Consider the following 19,013-nt stretch of genomic DNA (forward strand, 5'->3'; position numbering starts at 1 on the left):
CCATATCTCTTACCATGCACAAAACTCAAGTCCAAATGGATCAAAGACCTCAACATAAAGCCAGTCACACTGAAGCTTACAGAAGAGAAAGTGGAGCCGGGCGGTGGTGGCGCATGCCTTTAATCCCAGCACTCGGGAGGCAGAGGCAGGCGGATCTCTGAGTTCGAGGCCAGCCTGGTCTACAAGAGCTAGTTCCAGGACAGTCTCTAGAAACTACAGGGAAACCCTGTCTCGAAAAACTAAAAAAAAAAAAAAGTAGGACGTACACTTGAACACATTGGCACAGGGAACCACTTCGTAAATATAACCCCAGCAGCACAGACACTGAACAAAACAATCAATAAATGGGACATATAAAAAGTTAATATAATAATAGGAACAATCAACTAATTATGCAAGTGAATAGATGCAAGTAGGAAGTACTCAGTACCACTTCTGTGGTGTGTCTGTCAGATAATAAACCAAGTCTAATAGGGACAAAACAAACTGAGGGGCTTATGGCAGTATCATAAAGTACAAAAGAAACAAAAATGAAAGCCAAAGGCATACAAGTGAATGTAATTTATGATCTGTGATGCTTTCTGGAAAAGGTATTAATAATATAATTATCAAAATTGCATTAAGGTTCATAGATCAGACAATGATAATCACTGTTAATTTCTTGATTTTGATAAACATTCAGTGATTGTGGTTTAAAAATTACCGGGTTCAATAAATTTATACCTTAAATAGTACCAAATAATAAATGCACATACAACAGAGAGTATACTGCAGGTGTAAAACTTTAACATATAGGGCATCTCAGTGAAGGTTGATGGAGGAACTCTCGTTGGTTAATAAAGAAACTGCCTTGGCTTTTTGATAGGGCAGGATTTAGGTGGGTGAAATAGACAGAACAGGATGCTGGGAGTGAGGCAGACGCCTCGGGCAATCGCCATGCTTCTCCTCTGTGAGCTTGACCCAAGATGGACGTAGGCTAGAATCTTCCCGGTAAGCCTCCCCTCATAGTGCTACAGAAGGTTATCTGGAAGTTCTTTCTACATACTATTTTTGCAATGTCTCTACACTTTGAAATTAAAATTAGAGTAAGATAATGAAAAACATGCATGATTAGGAATTTTAATGACTGAAAACATTGACAAGAAGATTCCTGCATAAAATAATTTGAATGGACCATTGCAATTGAGTAATTGAGTTTTCTCAGACAGTAATTAATGTTGAGGTTAGTGTCAACTTACCTCTAAATAAGAAACTGCAGTACTACACACTTTCTCTTCTTTAATCTCATCCATGGATTTGAAAAGGTCTAACATTGTTAGGTACATCACTCCAGGCTCAGCAGCTGATCCTAGCATTGTGTGAGTCTTCCCAGCTCCAGTGGCACCATATGCAAGTACTGAGGTTTCAATGAAAGGTGTGAGATCAACATTCACTGTTCCAATATAGTAATACTAAGTCCAGTCTAGTGCTAGCTCTAACTGATATTCTGAACAGTAACTAAGTTAAATCCAATAGGTATCACCTGTTTCTACTTAGCGCTAACATTATTTTGTGCTTCCCACACTGTGACAGGCAGAAACACCTTCTCACTTATTTGCCATCAGAATATGATATCCATCCATATCCCTCTATGGTATCATGATCATACTGCCTCCACCAAGACAGACTGTGCTTTAGCAAATAACATGAAGCAAAACAGGCATAAGCTTGTTGAGATGAAGGAATTTCATGAAGGTGATTTATAAAATTGTTCTTTAAATATTGTTTTAGGCAAATTACTTATTTGCACAATTCATTCCAATACCATAAAGAAGTCATATATTTCTTCAAATGTAGAAGAAATCCACGGAGTTAGAGATGCAAACACTCAATACCATATTCAGCTATTAGATTCTCATATATTAATAACTGATAAAATAGTTTTTGGAATGAATTAAGCTGGCGTTTTACTTTAGCTTATGAAAAAAGTTTTAAGACAGCTAATTAGTACAAAGCCAGAGAGAAACCAAAGAAATGGTATTGACAGAGATCTTTTTTTTTTTTTTAAAGATAAGGAGGGAGGAATCTTCAAAACATCTGGATACAAGTTAGAACCAGCAGTTCCAACCAATAAACGGCATTTTGTTCTATATCAAGGATGAAGAGTGTCAATTTTCTGTGACCAAACTGAGTAAGACAATCTGAGTGAAACATGTTATAATGTGGAATATGTTAGAGAAAACACCATAAAAACTGACAATTTTCAAAATGAGATACTAGTATGCTAGTATTATGACACTGAATTAACTAGTCTTTTCTCAAAGACTAAATATAGCCTCCCCATGGCATAAGGAATGCTTCTTGGGCTGAAGATCTGCTAAAAAGCACACAACTCTCAAGCTTACCACATTTTAACCTTTTCGTATTAAGGCATCTTATAGATGGTGCTGCAAAGAAACAGCAGGCTGTTTGAGGAGGCAGATGACTGTAGAGGTCAACAGTGGATATACTCATCAGTTCAAATGGCAACAAATCTGGCACCAATTATAAGAAGCAGATGGCTTAATAAAACTGCAAAGAGTGTTTATAGGGCCAATGGCAGGGCTCCAGGAAGAGAAAGTTTCATTAAGAATAAGCTACGTATGACTACATTTTAAAGACAGCATGCACTTCAATTTACTAAAGTTTTCTTTTTAAAACAGAATTTATTTATTTTTATTTTAAGTGCATTATTGTTTTGCCTCTATGTATGTCTGGTGTGAGGGTGTCAGATCTTGGAGCTATAGACAGTTGTTAACTGCCATGTGGGTGCTGGGAATTGAACCCAGGTACTCTAGAAAAGCAGTCAGGTGTTCTAAACCACTGAGACATATCTCTAGCCCCACTAAAGTCTTAAAACTATTGGAATGCTTGTACCTTGAACTTGATTTATTATTACAAGATTAAAACTGAAGTTAGAAAGAAAAATTCAACTTCAAACTGAAACAATTACCTGTGCAATTATATCCGTTCAGAAAACTATGAAGAATTGGCTTCGTAGTGTGTTCAAAAACTTCCATTTGAGTTGACGTTTCATCAAATACAGCATCAAATACAAACTTAAGATCTTTATTTTGTCTTTTAGTAATATCAAAATTTGTAGTTTTCTTTTTGTGAAAAAAACTGACTTCTTCTGGCTTGGGATCAAAAATGAGCATATGTTTATCCACAACATGAACCACTCTACGGAATGCAACTGTTTTTTCTTTTGTGCTCTCGGGACGCACACGAACAACTACTTTCATGTGGTGACATAAATCCTCCTTAGTGACAGACATTTTTAGTTATCTTGATTCCTGCTCACATGAATGCTGGGGCAGTTTCCTGAAATTAAACAGGAAAAAGTCACTATTAGTTTTACTTATAACTGTCATGTAATAGTTATTTAAAAGGTAATGTTTATGTTCCATTTACCTAGAAATGTATTACTGGGAAAAATGTATATAGTCCTAAACACTTAAACATTTCCCCAAAACGGCACACATGTACACAAAAGCAAGGTAAGAATTTCCTGAAATATTAATCACGTTCTTGAGTTTAAACAAAACTCAAACATTAGAGCTGATTCACTTTCTGATTTGACTTTTCAAATGGCTCTAGCACAGGTTTTAGGCTGGATGATGAAAATGGGCAGAGAAGGATCTTTCTGAATCAGATCAGGGTAATAACGGAAATTTTAGCTTGGAAACTCCTTTTAGTAAAATTGATCTTGTCTGTAGTCTCTTGGAAGTGGAAAGATGCACCCAGGCTGTCTCTCCCCACGTTGTCAGAGATACAGTGGGTTAGTTCTTAAGTTGCAGTGGCTAGCCAGCACATGTCTGGAGAGGAGAGAAATAGTATACACTACTCATGTATTCAGAGGTCCTATTCTCTGATCTCTTAATGTGCGGTGAGACTGTATCTCCTAGGAATATCAGAAGCTATACCCACAAAGCCTCACCAACGTGACTACCTAAACATCAACTGAACAAGGATCATAACAACTTTATGCTGAAGCTCACTACGCCTCACGCTGCTACTCAGAGAACTCGAGGCAACTAAGAACAAATGCAGAAGCTGATTCTGATTCTCTTCCTTTATGTAGATTCTGAGCATCCCATTCAGGTCATCAGACTTCGCAGCAAGTACCTTTACCTGTTAAGCCACTTTACTGGACACACATGTATACTTCAGGTGGCAAGTCCAAAATTCTGTGACAGTAACAAGCTTGTGAAAGGGGAGGCTAATGGAGCTGCAAGGCCAGGTTTTGGCATGGTCAATTTAATTAAATCATTTATTTCCTTTATAACTGTTTAGTTTCAAATGCCTGGATGTAATTTTATCTGTAGAGCTCAAAGAATGCTCAAGGGACTCCTTGCTTTCTTGAGCTCCAGCTAGAGAACAAAGAGGAATGAGAAATAAGATCAATTTTTCTTAAAATCTGAAACAGGTTGAAACACAAAGTTACATGTGACATTGTTCTTCTTAAGTTCCTTTAAGAGAATGACTGAATTTCTTCCAAAAATTTTACTTGACCAATACTTACTGCCTTTTAAAAAACCCACGAAATTCCCAATTAGCTTCAAATTCAGAGGCAAACTCTTAGATCTCATTAAAAATGTGGAAGATTGGCCTCCCCTTACCTAGTTTTATCCTTTTCAACAATGGAAGACTGATCCTATTTTACAGAATCATACATTTTCCTACTTCCGGAATACAAGAAAGCAAAGAAAACTGTCTTTCCTCCATACTAGTGACTGAACCCAAGACCTGTGCTCTTCCATAGAGTTCCACTCATGGTTGAATTTTCTTAATCAAATATCTAGGGTGGATAGAAAAATCAAACAAACAGGGCCCGTGACACATCTGTAGTTATAGCTACTGAGGAGGCCGAAGGAGGACAGATTAAACCCAGGAACTGGACACCAGTGTCCATAACAAAGAGACCATCGACTCAATGAGAACCACATATAAGACATTTTAAAAATGAGTATTTCATACAAGTATATGTTTATTGATCAACCTTACCTATAACCTCACATATTCCCATCACTTTTGTTCAAAATATCTCTACTGAGTAAAAAATATGTTTAACCCTAAACTCAAAAGATCTGCCTGCCTCTGCCTCCCAAGTGCTAGGATTAAAGGCATGTGCCACTACCACCAGGTTCAGATATAATTTCTTCTTCCTTCCTTTTCCTCTTCCTCTTTTTTTCTTTTTCGAGACAGGTTTTCTCTGTAGCTTTGGAGCCTGTCCAGGAACTAGCTCTTGTACGCCAGGTTGGCTTCAAACTTCACAAAGATCCACTAGCCTCTGCCTCCCTAGTGCTGGGATTAAATGCGTGTGCCACCACTGCCCAACATTTTTTTTTCTTATTTTTTTTCAGATATACATTTCTTAAAGATAATAAATACTTCAAGATACAGACATCTTCAGAAATTAATGATGTTATTCCTACAATGAAGTGATGCTTTTTTTTTTTTTCTAACATGGGTAACTAAGAAATTGAGATCTAGGGGGCTGGAGAGATGGGTCAGTGGTTAAGAGCACTGACTGCTCTTCCAGAGAACCCTGGTTCTATTCCCAGCACCCACATGGCAGCTCACAACTGTCTGTAACTGTAGTTTCAGGGAATCCAACATTATCACAGACACATACACCAACACATATAAAATAAATAAATTATTAAAAAAGAGATTGGTATCTATTTGACTCTGCAACAAGTGCAGAGACCATGTTTAATATGAAAGTTATTGTTATCTGTGGAATAAGATGTTCTGAGGATAGTAGTAGATTTGAACTTTTTTTTTTTTTTTTTTTTTTTGGTTTTTCGAGACAGGGTTTCTCTGCAGCTTTTTTAGAGCCTGTCCTGGAACTAGCTCTTGTAGACCAGGCTGGCCTTGAACTCACAGAGATCCGCCTGCCTCTGCCTCCCGAGTGCTGGGATTAAAGGCGTGCGCCACCACCGCCTGGCTGTAGATTTGAACTTTTCACACTGTTGTTCTCTGTCAGTTTCCTTTTGTTGCAGTGAGACTGTCATAAAGTTCAACCATACTTTATGCATATACTGATGTTCTTTGAATTTCCATGTCACTAAGACACCAAAGACTAGGACCTCTGAATACATAAGCAGTGTATAAAGATATGTGCCACCACCAGCTGGCTATGCACCACCACCACCTGGGTCACAGTAACTATTCCTGACAATTATGCTAAAAATACTTGAATTACTTCAATATGGCGATGATTAGCAATAGTGGTGACAGTATAAGTTACTTTCTGCCAGGAATTACGACAAACGCTTTATATTCACGTCATTCAACCATCATAATGATCAAGCAATGTCTGTTTATAAACATAGTTTTTCCAACTGCTTTAACTAATGAGACAGAAACTGGACCCAGATCCAAATCCAAAATACACGACTAAGAAACAGAAAAGACTGTTTCCAAACAGGGGTACAGAAGTAGAATGACATAGCTATGAATTACGTCAAACTCGGACAATTCTGCTTCAACACTGTTCAGAACAGGGAACTCTCCTCACAGTTTCTATCTAGAATAAACCTTTCTGTACATTAACTTCAGTGTTAGGGTCACTGATTTGACTGGCTTACAGACTTCAGGGCAGAATGACAAGCTGCCACGGGGGGGGGGGGGGGGGGGGGGGGCGAGAAGGTCAGCACCGAGAGTGGGCTATCTTTTCCATCGCTCTTCACGGAATTAAAACCAGAAACTCACTCATTCGTGTCGTTACTGATTTGCGGTATAACTATAGTGGGACAAGATGCTGTTTAACATGAGAAACCTTGCATATCTGTAAACACCGGTTCAATAACGAGCATACCTCTCACAGCAAATCATTCTCGCTTACTTAAATAGTTCCTACAATATACTGCATTTAATAGCAAGTGCTATTTATCATCTCCGTGGATTTCATAAGTCTAATACCAAAGTTAGAGAAATCAACCCAAGGTGGGAACTGGGCGAGGTGCAATGACAACACCAACAAAGTTAGCTTCTTTGTAAGGCCAAGGCCAACGAGATCCTATAGGAAAGGGTTGCAAAAATAGCTCCTTGCCTTCAGCTCTTTCATTTTTCTTTGTGGTCCTCGGCAACACAGGTGGGCAGTCAGGGCCGGTCTTGCCCGTTGCTACACCTGGGCTCCGGACTGACCAGTGACCTGAGAGCCGCTGTGCACAAACGCTCCACACTTGACAGTAAAGCACAGACGTCGCACACTGACGTGAGCAGCTTAAGCAGGCTACTCCGAATTTGGAATCCGGAAGGAACCTCACACTCCAAGAGGCTGGACTGTCAGAGCCCTCAGTCCAGGTCTGGGAAAGGGGCCAGCTACCCTTTAAAGGGACCTGCTTCCTCTCGGGGCTCGAAGGCGAAGCCCGGGACCTCGGGGTTGGCAACGGCGGGCCGAGTCGTGCCTCCTCAGACAGGCAGCCCCGGGTCCTCCCCGCCGGGGGACCAAAGGGACCCTGGTCCCGGACTCCGCGCCCAAAGCTTCTCTGTCCGCAGACCTGACCGCCGCCGCCGGACCCTCCACTCCCGAGACCGAGAACCCGTACCCAGACAGTGCCCAGCTCACTCACCTAGAGAAAGCGTCCGGCAACTTGGCGGAGAAGGCTTCCAGGCGCTATAAGCACAGCCACAAATTCAAACCCAAGCTAGCTTCCTCAGCGACCTGTATCATTGGCTGCCGCTCTGCTGACGTCAGCACGTCGGACGTTGCCCCGGCGTCTCGCAGTTTGGCGCCAGAGGCCGGGCCTCCCAGGCCGGTGGGGGGGGAAAGCGGCTTTTCTGGGCGTCTCCGTGGCAACGCGCGCGAACGTTTCCGGGAGCCTCTGGCGGAGTGGGCGGAGCTAGGGCGGAGGTGCAGGTGGGAAGCCACCTGGGAGCCTTAGTTTGGTCGCAGACCCTGGGAGTGAGTAGGGTCCTGTGGTGTGGGGTGGTGTGCTTCTCCTTGGGGGCAGAAGGCGTGTTGAAGGGCATGGGTTATTTTGTTCTTTTTTTCCTTTCTGATTACTCAGGCTTCCAAGGATTAGGTCTCATGCTATGGAAGGTATGGGGCCTCTACCTGAATTAATTATAAGTTCAAGACTTCTGGCTCCAGGTCCTAAGTCTTCCTGCCAGGGCTTCCTGGCCTGTTTTCCTCATGGCTGACTGAAAATATTTGATATTTGACGGCTCTTTACATGTTCAAGGATGACATTACAAAATAAAAAAAAATCACTTAATGAGATATTGGCTTAGTACATTATTCATCAGGTTGTTGTTGAATGTTGTTCCAGATTGTATTATTTTTGAAAGTATACTTTAGAAATAAAAGTGCATGGAAACATGGGAAATATTTTTCCTAAGATAACTCATTTTTAATTTGGCAGGGTATTTTGTATTTTATATTTGTATTGTGGCTAGGCAAGCCCCCTATCAGTGTTTTGACATCCTCAGCCCTTGAGAGAAAGTTAGTATTCTGATGTTAATTTCATTGCTGTTGTTTATATGACTGTCCATTTACTTAGCAATTATTACTTGATTTTAGGAACACATTAGTCCATAATGAAGTCAATGTCTGCCTTCCTGGAGGTTAGATTCCAGTTGACTGAATATCACTGTAAAATTGTGGATGTTTCAGTATATTGCATTCTCTCTCTCTGTCATATCTCTGTTTTATATTTTGAGACAGGGTCTTGCTACATAGCCTTGGCTAGCTTGGAGCTTGCTATGTAGCTAAGGCGGGCCAAGAACTCAGAGATCTGCCTGCCTCTGCCTCCCAAGTGTTGGGATTAAAGGCGTTTGCCACCACACCCAGCAGTGCAGGCTACTGTTGGTGGAACTTTGTGTTGAATGCTCATAGATTATGATGGAGAATCCCTATTTCTATTGAAAAAATCAGGAACCTTGCACAACTATATATCATGCATGTTCTATGAGTTTTGCTGAGCCCTGGATAGTCCAGCAATAAAGTGACTACTTATTTCTGGTTGAATTAAATGTACAAAATAATAACATCATTTGTGTTGTACTGGGTTTGGCAATAAAATTGAGAAGAGTTAATTTTATTTTAAATACTCCTTCACACCTGGAGATGGAGGCACGCACCTTTAATCTTGGCACTCAGAGGCAGAGACCAGTGGATTTCTGTGAGTTCCAGGCCAACCTGGTCTACAGAGCAAGTTCTAGGACAGGCTCTAAAAATACATAGAGAAACTCTGCCTCTAAAGACCAATAAAATAAAATAAAATAAAATCCATCACTATATAGTACTTGGCCTTTGGTGTCCCAGGCATATTATTAACTCCTTACATATCACTTCACATTAGTCTCAAAACAGACTAAGAGTCAGGCGGTGGTGGCCCACGCCTTTAATCCCAGCATGCAGGGAGACAGAAGCAGGCAGATCTCTGTGTGTTTGAGGCCAGCTGGGTCACTAGAGTGAGTTCTAGGACAGCCAGCCAGAGATACACAGAGAAACCTTGTGTCGGAAAATCAAATCAAGCCAAAACAACAACAAAAACAGACAGTAAGAGACATGTTTTGATTTTATTGTGAGAAAGGTGAAGTGTTAGAAAAATCTCTATAGAGAAGTATAGTATTTGTCTTGTAAAACCAAAATCCAGCTATTTGTATTTAAATTACTTTTTTTTCAAGTGTCTATAAAATGATATTTTTATCTAGTTTGAAAATGTTTATCTTGCCATCTTGCAAAATAACATTGGTTATTGAATAAGGCACATAGATTTCAGTTTTTGCTTTTTACATCCACACTGTATAGGTTTCTTAGTGATACAGGTGTAGCCACACCTAATCCAAATACTATAAATTTAATTTCAGTTCCCCATTGCAGTTGCTTTATAGTAGTGTTCAAATTATGCAATCTATACTCTTGAGGAATCTTGCATTTGATTAAAACAGTGGTTTTGGCAATACAATCACTGCTGTTATTGTGTAGTTGGCAACTCATGAGTTTGGCAGAAGTAACAACAGGACAAGAGAACCTCCTGCTTTCTAACGAAATGAAAGGGGTGGGGGGAAGAACCAAAGCTTTCCAAATGTGCAGGGCTAAGAAGTGCGAAATTTCCATCTTTGGTTAGAAACTGGCTATGATGTATGGAGCCATTACAAAACTAAAATACCTTTATTTTCGACCGAAGAGAAAAGTGAAAGTTACTTTTAAAGTTGTGACGGACATTTGGCTTTTAAATCCTTAAAGGTGTGTTTAAACTTGGCAATGGTGAGATCTTATTTTCCTGGGAAAGTCTTTTGGAAACCTTTGACCCTCAACACCTTCTCCTGGCAGGTGCTGGGAGCAACGGAACGAAAGTCAGACAGACTTCAGTTGCCCCGACGGATTGGAGCCCATCAGTCCGTCCTGACAAGTTTCCCCACCCCCGACCTAGACGTATGCAAGGCCAGGCTCTTCTGCTTCTTAGTGTCGCGGCTGGCCCAACTTTTCAGGCTGACTGAGGACTCGTCGTTCCTCAGGTGAGGAGAAGGCAGCGAGTGGCTATTTCTGGGATGGAGACGGTGCTCTTGGTTTAGGGGTTTTGGGAATCCTATCTCCACCCAGCAAAGGAAGTAGAAGCCCCTCCCCCAACTGCTTAGGGTCTGCTTGTCTGTGAAGATTGCCCAGGACTGGGCTGGAATCCTATGACAAAGGGTGCCTTCCTCCCCTTTCCACTTTCCTCTGCCTTCCCGCCTGCCCGCTGGTCGCGTTCTTAGCATTAAAATTACATTTGTAACAACATTTCCTTTCAGGGTAGACTAATCATAGTGACGGTTAGCAGCCCGAAGGAAGTACTGCTTATAGTCATCAGTTTGTATTCCCACAATTAAAAGAGTAACCTGGTCAATTTTGTGGTCTCCACAACTTAAGATGACTTTGCCGGTGTCGAAAAGTGAAAAGATTTACTACCACACTGCAATCTGCTTTAGAGGCCAGGTTTACTGACTCGCAATAAATTTAGCACCTTCCCAACAAAGTGTGATACTACAAACAATCTCAAGGCTACAAATAATCATTTGTAGTCCCTTCTCCATGTTTGCCTAGGTTACAAGCTAGTTAGTTCATAATAAGAAAAAAAAAATTAGACTCGAAGCAGTGGTCGCTCACTCCTTTAATCCCAGCACTTAGGAGGGAGGCAGAGGTAGGTGGAGGTCTGTGAGTTCTAGGCCAGCCTTGTCTACAGAGCTAGTTCCAGGATAGCTAAGGTGGTGCAAAGAAACTCTGTCTCAATAAATTGGGAGCATGGAGACCATGGGAAAGGGTAGAAGGGGAGGGGACAGGAAGTGAAGGGAGCGGAGAAAAATGTATAGCTGAATAAAATCAATTAAAAAGAAAAAAGAAAGGCCGGGCGGTGGTGGCGCACGTCTTGAAGGGAGGCAGAGGCAGGCGGATCTTTGAGTTAGAGGCCAGCCTGGTCTACAAGAGCTAGTTCCAGGACAGGCTCTAGAAACTACAGGGAAACACTGTCTCGAAAAAACCAAAAAAAAAAAAAAAAAAAAAAAAAAAAGAAACTGTCTCAAAAACGAACAAGTAAAAAAAAAAACTTGGCTTTACCTTGAACATAATTAAATGAATGCATAAAATTTGACTACAATAAAGAATAAAATGATGGAAACAATTTTGCTTCCATTTTTATTTGCTTTATCCCACATTATTTTGAGTTTTTTATTGACAGCAGTGCTTCCTATAAAATAATACAGTTAAAATCTGGACAAGGGGCTGGAGACATGGCCCAGTGATTGATTGTACTGTTGAAGACCAGAGTTCAGTTCCCAACCCCCAGATCATTCTACCCATCACTGCTGCTAGCTCCAGCTTTGGGGGATACCATGCCTCTGGTCTCTATTGGCACCTGTATTCATTTGAATCCCCAAAGATAAAAATCAGTATTCATTTGAACCCCCAAAGATAAAAATCAGTTATTAATAGATTAATAACTGACATAGAGTAGAGGTTGAGAGTATAGGTTGTTTACATATTCCAAATTCCATTCTTTTGCCTGATGCATGGAGTTCCTTTTGTTGATCTATTAGTTCCACGTAGAGCAAAGCCAAGATATAGGAGGCATTTTCCCCTTAAAAATATAATTTGCGAGTTACTATATATACATAGTTAGTGTAGTTTACCATTAAATTATATGTGTACATTGAAATAGTTGCATTGGGTTATGTTTATAACACTGAGGATGAAGATTTTAGGCTCTGAAGGTAGATCCTTTGCACTATAGTTACAATTATAGCTCGGGATATGGGTAAACAATTTAGTTTCTTCAATTATAATTTAGGAATAATTACATTAAACTCCAAGAACTATGACAAATTACATGAGGTAGAACATAGTTTTTACAAAGAGTTATTGTCACTTAGTGCTGAGTAAAAATTAGTTATTATCTTGAAAAAAGGTCCATCAAATTAAAGGGTAGTTGTACTTGGCTTTTTAAAGTTATCTGGAGAATTTAAAGAACGACTAACAATTTGGTTAATTTGTTGGTGCTTCAGAACTAGAAATTCACTTTAGAGTTTTATTTCTAGTCTCTTTGGCACCTCCATATTTTCACTCTTTCTTATTGGCACATAATTCAGTGAATTATTTCTAAAGCAAATTTGGTGTGTTATCTTTAGGGTAGCATCTTATTCATGCTCTATTTAACATATGCACATACATTTGTATTGCATTCTGTTTTCGTCAATACGTATGAATTATTTTACTTTCTATTACAAAAGGAAAGGGAGACATTTATGTAGGACATTTATAGTTCTTCAAGTAATTTGAAAATGCAAATTTAGTGGGTACAATCAGACCAGATTGATAAAAACATTTATTTTGTGAAATTTAGAATGTATTCACTGGTCTGTGTATTCTCCCTCTCCCCTCCACTGAAGCACGTGGTAAGCACTTCTCGTTCATTTGATTTTATGCATATGAAATCATAGGACTCATTCTTAAATAACTCTTAATCCATGAGGAAGGAAGAGACGTACCAATTGGGTATTTACTATGGAAGTATTATAAACAATGTTTGAAGGTAATTGGTCAAAACACCAATGCTTTCAAATATATTTTTCTGTTAATATGTTAATGTAAGTATCCTTTTCTCCTGCATTTAGAAGAATTTCAAATTGCAGAAGATGAGAAAGTTTGAGAATCAATGATTGTGTTATCTGTTTGCTTGGTTTTAGGCCACAGGGTGTATACATCTCCAAACGGGGATCTGAGGTGGTAGAGAGGGAGCTTAGTGTACACAGGCCCTGCCTGGTTCAATATCTAACACCAGCTACCAAGGAACACATACCCCACCCCACCATACCCACACCAGACAAACCAAACCAAATAGTAGCTATGAAATTCCAAAGTATATTAAGGTGTCACGGCATGTAGTATTTGGGAAGCTGAGGCAGATATCAAGTTTGATATTATTCTGGTTCCATAGCAAGACCTAGCCCAGTTTAAAAAAAAAAGGAATAAAAATGTATTTAGCGTTTGTTTGTTTATGTGGTATTTGTAAACTGGGCTTGATCTTCAGGATTGAAGGTAGAGGGAAGAAATGCCTTATTGAGCGTTAAGCTGTAGCTTGACTGAGTATATGCTTCCTGGGTACAGGTTGTGCTGAGGCTGTCTTGTCAGTGACCCTTTTGACAATCTGCAAGATATTCACAAAGTGAACGTATTTTCTTGTCTGGTCTCCATGTTTACTCATTTCCAGTTCCCATCTTCTAAAAGCTAAGTTGAATGTATTAATTTAGCACTGAGAACAATAAGTGGGACAACAGGAAAGAAAGGGTGAACCAAACGTAAAATAAAATATTTATATTCTCTTTCCTGCTCTAGCTTAACTTTTAGACAAGATTGGGTGAGCCCTGGGTGCTGTTGCCATAAACCAAGTTAAATTTTTAAATAAATATTTTTAAGGTTTCTGAATCTACTCTTTAGAACTAATTAATAGCTATACTGCAGAAACTGAGTTAACAGTTTTCATATTGATGAAGATTAAAAATGGACGGTTTTAGAGTTGATAAAGCCCCTGCAGAAGTTGTATTTGTTTAATGAATTGGTTAATTATTTTTCGCAGTTCAGGTTGTCCTCCTCAATCTTTCCTCCTGCTTGAGGGTTGGAATTGGAGATGCAGTCATGGTGCCCAGTGAGAAATTACATTTAAATTATGTTTGTGTGTTCACTTGGGTTTCTTGTTTCATGTGAAGAAGGCAGTCACCTTTGCTTGCTTAGATGATGAGTTTTAAATGTTTTGTGTATTAAACATTTTACGTTAATGAGCTTTTTCCCAAGTAGTGTATCTTTTAAAAAAAATTAGAAACTGGGTTGGAGAGATGACTCAGCAGTTAGGAACCCTGGCTGCTCTTAAGGAGGACATGGGTTCAATTCCCAGCATCCACATGGCAGCTCACAACTGTTTGTAGCTTCCAGTCCACGGAATCTGACATCTTCACATAAACATACGTGCAAGCAAAGTACCAGTGCATAAAAAGGATTAAAAGCCCCACATCATCAAATTTTAATTTTCTCTTCTAGATTTTTTGATCTGCAGAATGCTTCGATATTCATGTTTTTGTAGAATGTACAAAGGACTATTTTATTGCTGGGTGGAGTCCAGTGCATTTAATTTGGGTGTCTATACCCAAGCAATGCACACTTCAGCAGCAGTGCATACTGAATATGAATCTCAGGAAGAGACAGCTCTGTGTGGCACTAGGAACGTACATAGATCTGCAGAGGAAGATTCTGAAGCTATGGCTAAACTGCATATTCCAGTAATGGTGGATGAAGTTATTCATTGCTTGGCACCTCGAAAAGGGCAGGTGAGTTGATTTTTAAAATCATTGTCATTTTTTATTGGGTTGTAAGTCACTATTTAAAAGTATATAATTGGGTGTTATTTAGTGTATTGATGTGCTTGTGAAGTCATCACTATCTTCTAGTTTAGGAGTTTTTTAGTACATGGATAAGCCTCATATCCAGTGGCAATTGGTCTTTTGTTTACTTTTCTCTGGACCTTGAAAACCACTAGGCTATTTTATGTCATTTTGGATTGACCTAAAGTATGTTTTGTGCTTACATTCTTTGACTTAATGCTTTTTAAAGACTTACCCATGTTGTAGAACGTTGTGATTTTTTTTTTTACTTTTATCCATTTGTATGTATGTATGCATGCATGCATGCATGAGATTTTGGGCATCAAATCCAGAATGTCACACATACTAGTTAGTGCTTTCTCACTGAGCTACAACCACAGCCCTGCTTTGTTCTTTTTTACTGTAGAGTTCTCCATGATATGGGTATAATGTGTTTTGTCTAGCCATTTGTCTTTGGATCTCGGTATGTTAGTTACTATTTTCTGGTTATCATAGTTGCACATTTTATGAAGATTTGTACACAAGATTTTGTGTGAATGTATGATTTTAATTCTCTTATATATTCCCATAGATAGAATTCTCTAGTGCTTGGCAGCTTAGAATCTGAGAAATTATTTACCTGAGCTGTTAAGTTTCACCAGATCACAGCTGTCAGAATAGTATACACTTGCTGAGAGGTTGAATATGAAAACTCAATTCCACAACAGTTTCTTGAAGATTTTATAATCTTTTTAAAGAGTGATTAGAGAAAAGATCGCGTTCTGAATCCCTGTTCCTATTTTATTCTCTCTACATTTCCAGTACCCATCTGTGTCATTCCAAACTCTCCAGAGATTCTAAACCAGTTGAGAAAAAGAGAGCGAGAGAGAGAGAAAGAGAGAGAGAGAATACCTGTGCCTAGTAATTCTTACTATAGATCTTAGCAACTGTAGCAATCACGTTTTGTCTTCCTTATTAAGTCATGACTTTTTACCTCTTCACTTACTTTTTGACTTCACTTTGGAATGTCTGAATTCCAGTATCACAGTACTCGAATTTAGAGGCCATTATGTACTACATGAAGGGTTTCTTAATTACAAGCAGCACAGATAATGAAGGCAGATGATAAACAATTGACAATAGGTAGCATGTATAATGTGGATTCAATGTCTTAGATGGGGTGAGAAGAATAGGCTGGCATGAAATTCTTCTCATTCTACTTCATGGCTGGGCAGTTGAATGTTAGAATTGCTGACATCTGGACAAACTTCTCCGTGTGACTGAAATTAGAGAAAGTGAATGGCAGATGCGGGAAGACTGATGTATGTGTATCTGTGGATGTGGATGTGGAGTAGGGAGGGAAGACTGATGTATGTGTATCTGTGGATGTGGATGTGGAGTAGGAGGAAGGATGATAGTAGGGAGAGTGAGAGTGCTAAGGGGAGTGGAGGCTGGGAGAGAGATGGAGATTTTACAGAATTGACATATGCAAGTTAGAGAGTCCTTTATCTACAGGAGTGGTTGACAGGCTGGAGACCCAAGGAAGTAACTTCTTGAGGACAAAAGAATGGCAGTATTTCTCATTCAGTTTGTTTTAGTAAGTTTTTTTCCATATTATGGAAGGTAATTATTTGATTTGCTTAGAGCCTGCCAGTTCAAATATTTCTATTTTTCTAAAACTACCTTCACAGAAACTTCTAGACTAATGTTTGATCACATTTTGGACACTTTGACTTGATTATATTGATACATGAAATTAACCATCATCCCTATCTTACTAATAGTTTTGTAGGCAGGATTAAAAGAAATTTTGTATGAAACATGTTAATATATAGGGAGATTACATAGATGTTACACATGTAATCTGATAATTTACTATCTATATCTCTCTATCTATATTTATGTATCTAATTAGTCCTTTCACTTTTTTCTTTCTTCTTTTCTTCTTAATAATTTTTTAGTACAATCTTTTCTCATTTTGCATAGCTATCCCTGTTCCTACTCCCTCTCTTCCTCCCACAAGGGTAAGGCTTCCCATGGGGAGTCAACAAAGTTTGACACTTCACTTTGAGGCAAGACCAAGGCCCTCCCCACTATGTCCAGGCTGAGCAAGGTATCCCTCTGAAGAGATTGTGCTCCAAGACACTAGTTCAAGCACTAGGGATAAATCCTGGTCTCGTTACCAATGTCCCCATAGACTGCCCAAGCCTCACAACTATCCCCCACATTCATTGGACCTAGTTTGATTCTATGCAGGTTTCCCCGCTATCAGTCCTTTGCATGCAAATAGATGAAACTAGGAAAAACATTGTGAGTGAGGTAACACAGATCCAGATAGACAAACATGTTATGTACTCACTCATAAGTGGATATTAGACATAAAGTGAAGAAAAACAAGGCTATAGTAAATGATCCCAGAGAAGCTAAGTAATAAGGAGAACCCTAAGAGAAATATATATGAATCCCTTTCCGAAGGGGAAACAGACAAGATCTCCTGAAAATATTGGGAATATGGAGGGATGGTGGAATGAGAGGGGAAGGGGAGAAGGGTCCTTTCATTTTAAAAGCATTCCTAAGGCTGGACCTACTGGCATATTCCTTTAATCCATAGTTTGGGAGGTAGAACCAGGTAGATCTCCATGAGTTTGAGGCCAGTCAGGTCTACATAGTGAGTTGCTCTTTCAGTAATAACAATAATAAAGTGGGGGAAAAAAATCACACATTGCTTCTTCCAGTATATGGGAGACATGTTGCTTCGTGGTTAAGAGCAAGTATTCTAGAATTATGTGTAGCTTGGACAGTGTATGCACAAACAGAATCTTTGCATTCTTTACTATTTTTTTAGAGATTTCCTTAAGTAAGATCAAATACCAGTAATAGAGGGCATATTTGTTTTATCATAAAAGTATTTCTTAACTTACCCCAGGCATTAAATAATTAACAAATTTTTTCTGGCCTTTTCGGAAGAGTTAATGTATGTAAGGCCTTCAGTGAATGCTGTCAAATAGTAGGTGATGGAGGAGTGTCTATGTGTTACTTTCATTACTAATAAAGAAAACTGCCTTGGCCCTTTAAGAGAACAGAAAATTAGGTAGGCGGAGTAGACAGAACAGAATTGTGGGAACAAGGAAGTAGAGTTGGGGAGACGCTTCAGGCAGTCGCCATAGGAGTCTCCATGCTGCTCCTCTCCGAGATGGACGCAGGTTAAGATCTCTCCTGGTAAGCCACACCTCGTGGTGCTATCCAGATTACTAAATATGGGTTAAAGGAAGATGTGAGAATTAGCCAATAAGAGGCTACAGATAATGGGCCAGGCAGTGTTTAAAAGAATACAGTTTCCGTGTAATTATTTCGGGTGTAAAGTTAGCCGGTAGCCGGGTGGAGGGACACAGCCCTCCGATTCCTTCTACAAGTAGGAACTCTAATAATTGTACATTTTGACTTAAATACATTCACAAAGGGTAAAATATACTCTTGCATACAACTTCATCAGGAAAAATTTTATTTCCCATACAGACTGATAATGGAAAGATAAAAAGTCCATGTTAAAGTACAACTTGTGCATCATCTTAGCTAAGGGACTGGGAATTAGTTCTAAATATACTTAAGTTATTGAAATATATATGTTGTATTTTATGCACACATACACAAAAGTGAAAATATACAGTGGGGACTGAATGTGAGTGGCTTCTAATTGATTTCTGGACTTCAGTTTGTCAGTTTGCTGTTCTCACCTGGGAGATTTATTTTGTACTTACCCATGTAGTAGAAGAAGAAACAAAAAGAAACCGTACTGACTTCACTAGTAAATCTCCACCATACTTTCTTTGCTCACAGCTAAGTGGAGCAAACATAGGCGGTTCTACAACTTGACCCACACTGTTGTTTCATTTTGTTCAGGTTCTTGGGAGACATTGAATCCTATTTTATTTTGACATTTCCACTGTTCTGATCTCGGTTTGATATTCCAGGAACTTTTAATAGAAAGTTTAATTTTATGAATGTTATTTCTGAAAATTTTCAAGTGAGGCACACATAGAGATAATGTTATTTTTACCTTTTTAGCTGTCTGGCAGGCAGCTTTATTCACTATTCCCTTAATCCTCAAGTAATAAAGAGCTGGTGACAGTCCTTGGACACGAAAGGTCTTC

The 19,013-nt window shown here is 39.2% G+C and overlaps 2 protein-coding genes across 2 annotated transcripts in view; one reads left to right on the plus strand and one right to left on the minus strand.

Moving 5' to 3' along the window:
• The window catches only part of Kif18a (kinesin family member 18A), a 67,606-nt gene extending 59,919 nt beyond the window's left edge, over positions 1–7,687 (minus strand). The window contains exons 1-3 of the mRNA XM_038331015.1: positions 7,602–7,687; positions 2,972–3,342; positions 1,239–1,396 (exon numbers count right to left, since the gene is read on the minus strand). Coding sequence (XP_038186943.1) covers positions 1,239–1,396; positions 2,972–3,296 — 483 coding nt within the window. The 5' untranslated portion in view covers positions 3,297–3,342; positions 7,602–7,687. The remainder of the gene's footprint in view (positions 1–1,238; positions 1,397–2,971; positions 3,343–7,601) is intronic.
• Positions 7,688–7,845: 158 nt separating this feature from the next.
• Mettl15 (methyltransferase like 15) overlaps positions 7,846–19,013 on the plus strand; it is a 175,031-nt gene continuing 163,863 nt past the window's right edge. The window contains exons 1-3 of the mRNA XM_038330281.1: positions 7,846–7,933; positions 10,310–10,494; positions 14,543–14,829. Coding sequence (XP_038186209.1) covers positions 14,560–14,829 — 270 coding nt within the window. The 5' untranslated portion in view covers positions 7,846–7,933; positions 10,310–10,494; positions 14,543–14,559. The remainder of the gene's footprint in view (positions 7,934–10,309; positions 10,495–14,542; positions 14,830–19,013) is intronic.

Source organism: Arvicola amphibius, chromosome 5 (assembly GCF_903992535.2).
Source record: "Arvicola amphibius chromosome 5, mArvAmp1.2, whole genome shotgun sequence".
NCBI classification, from domain to species: domain Eukaryota; kingdom Metazoa; phylum Chordata; class Mammalia; order Rodentia; family Cricetidae; genus Arvicola; species Arvicola amphibius.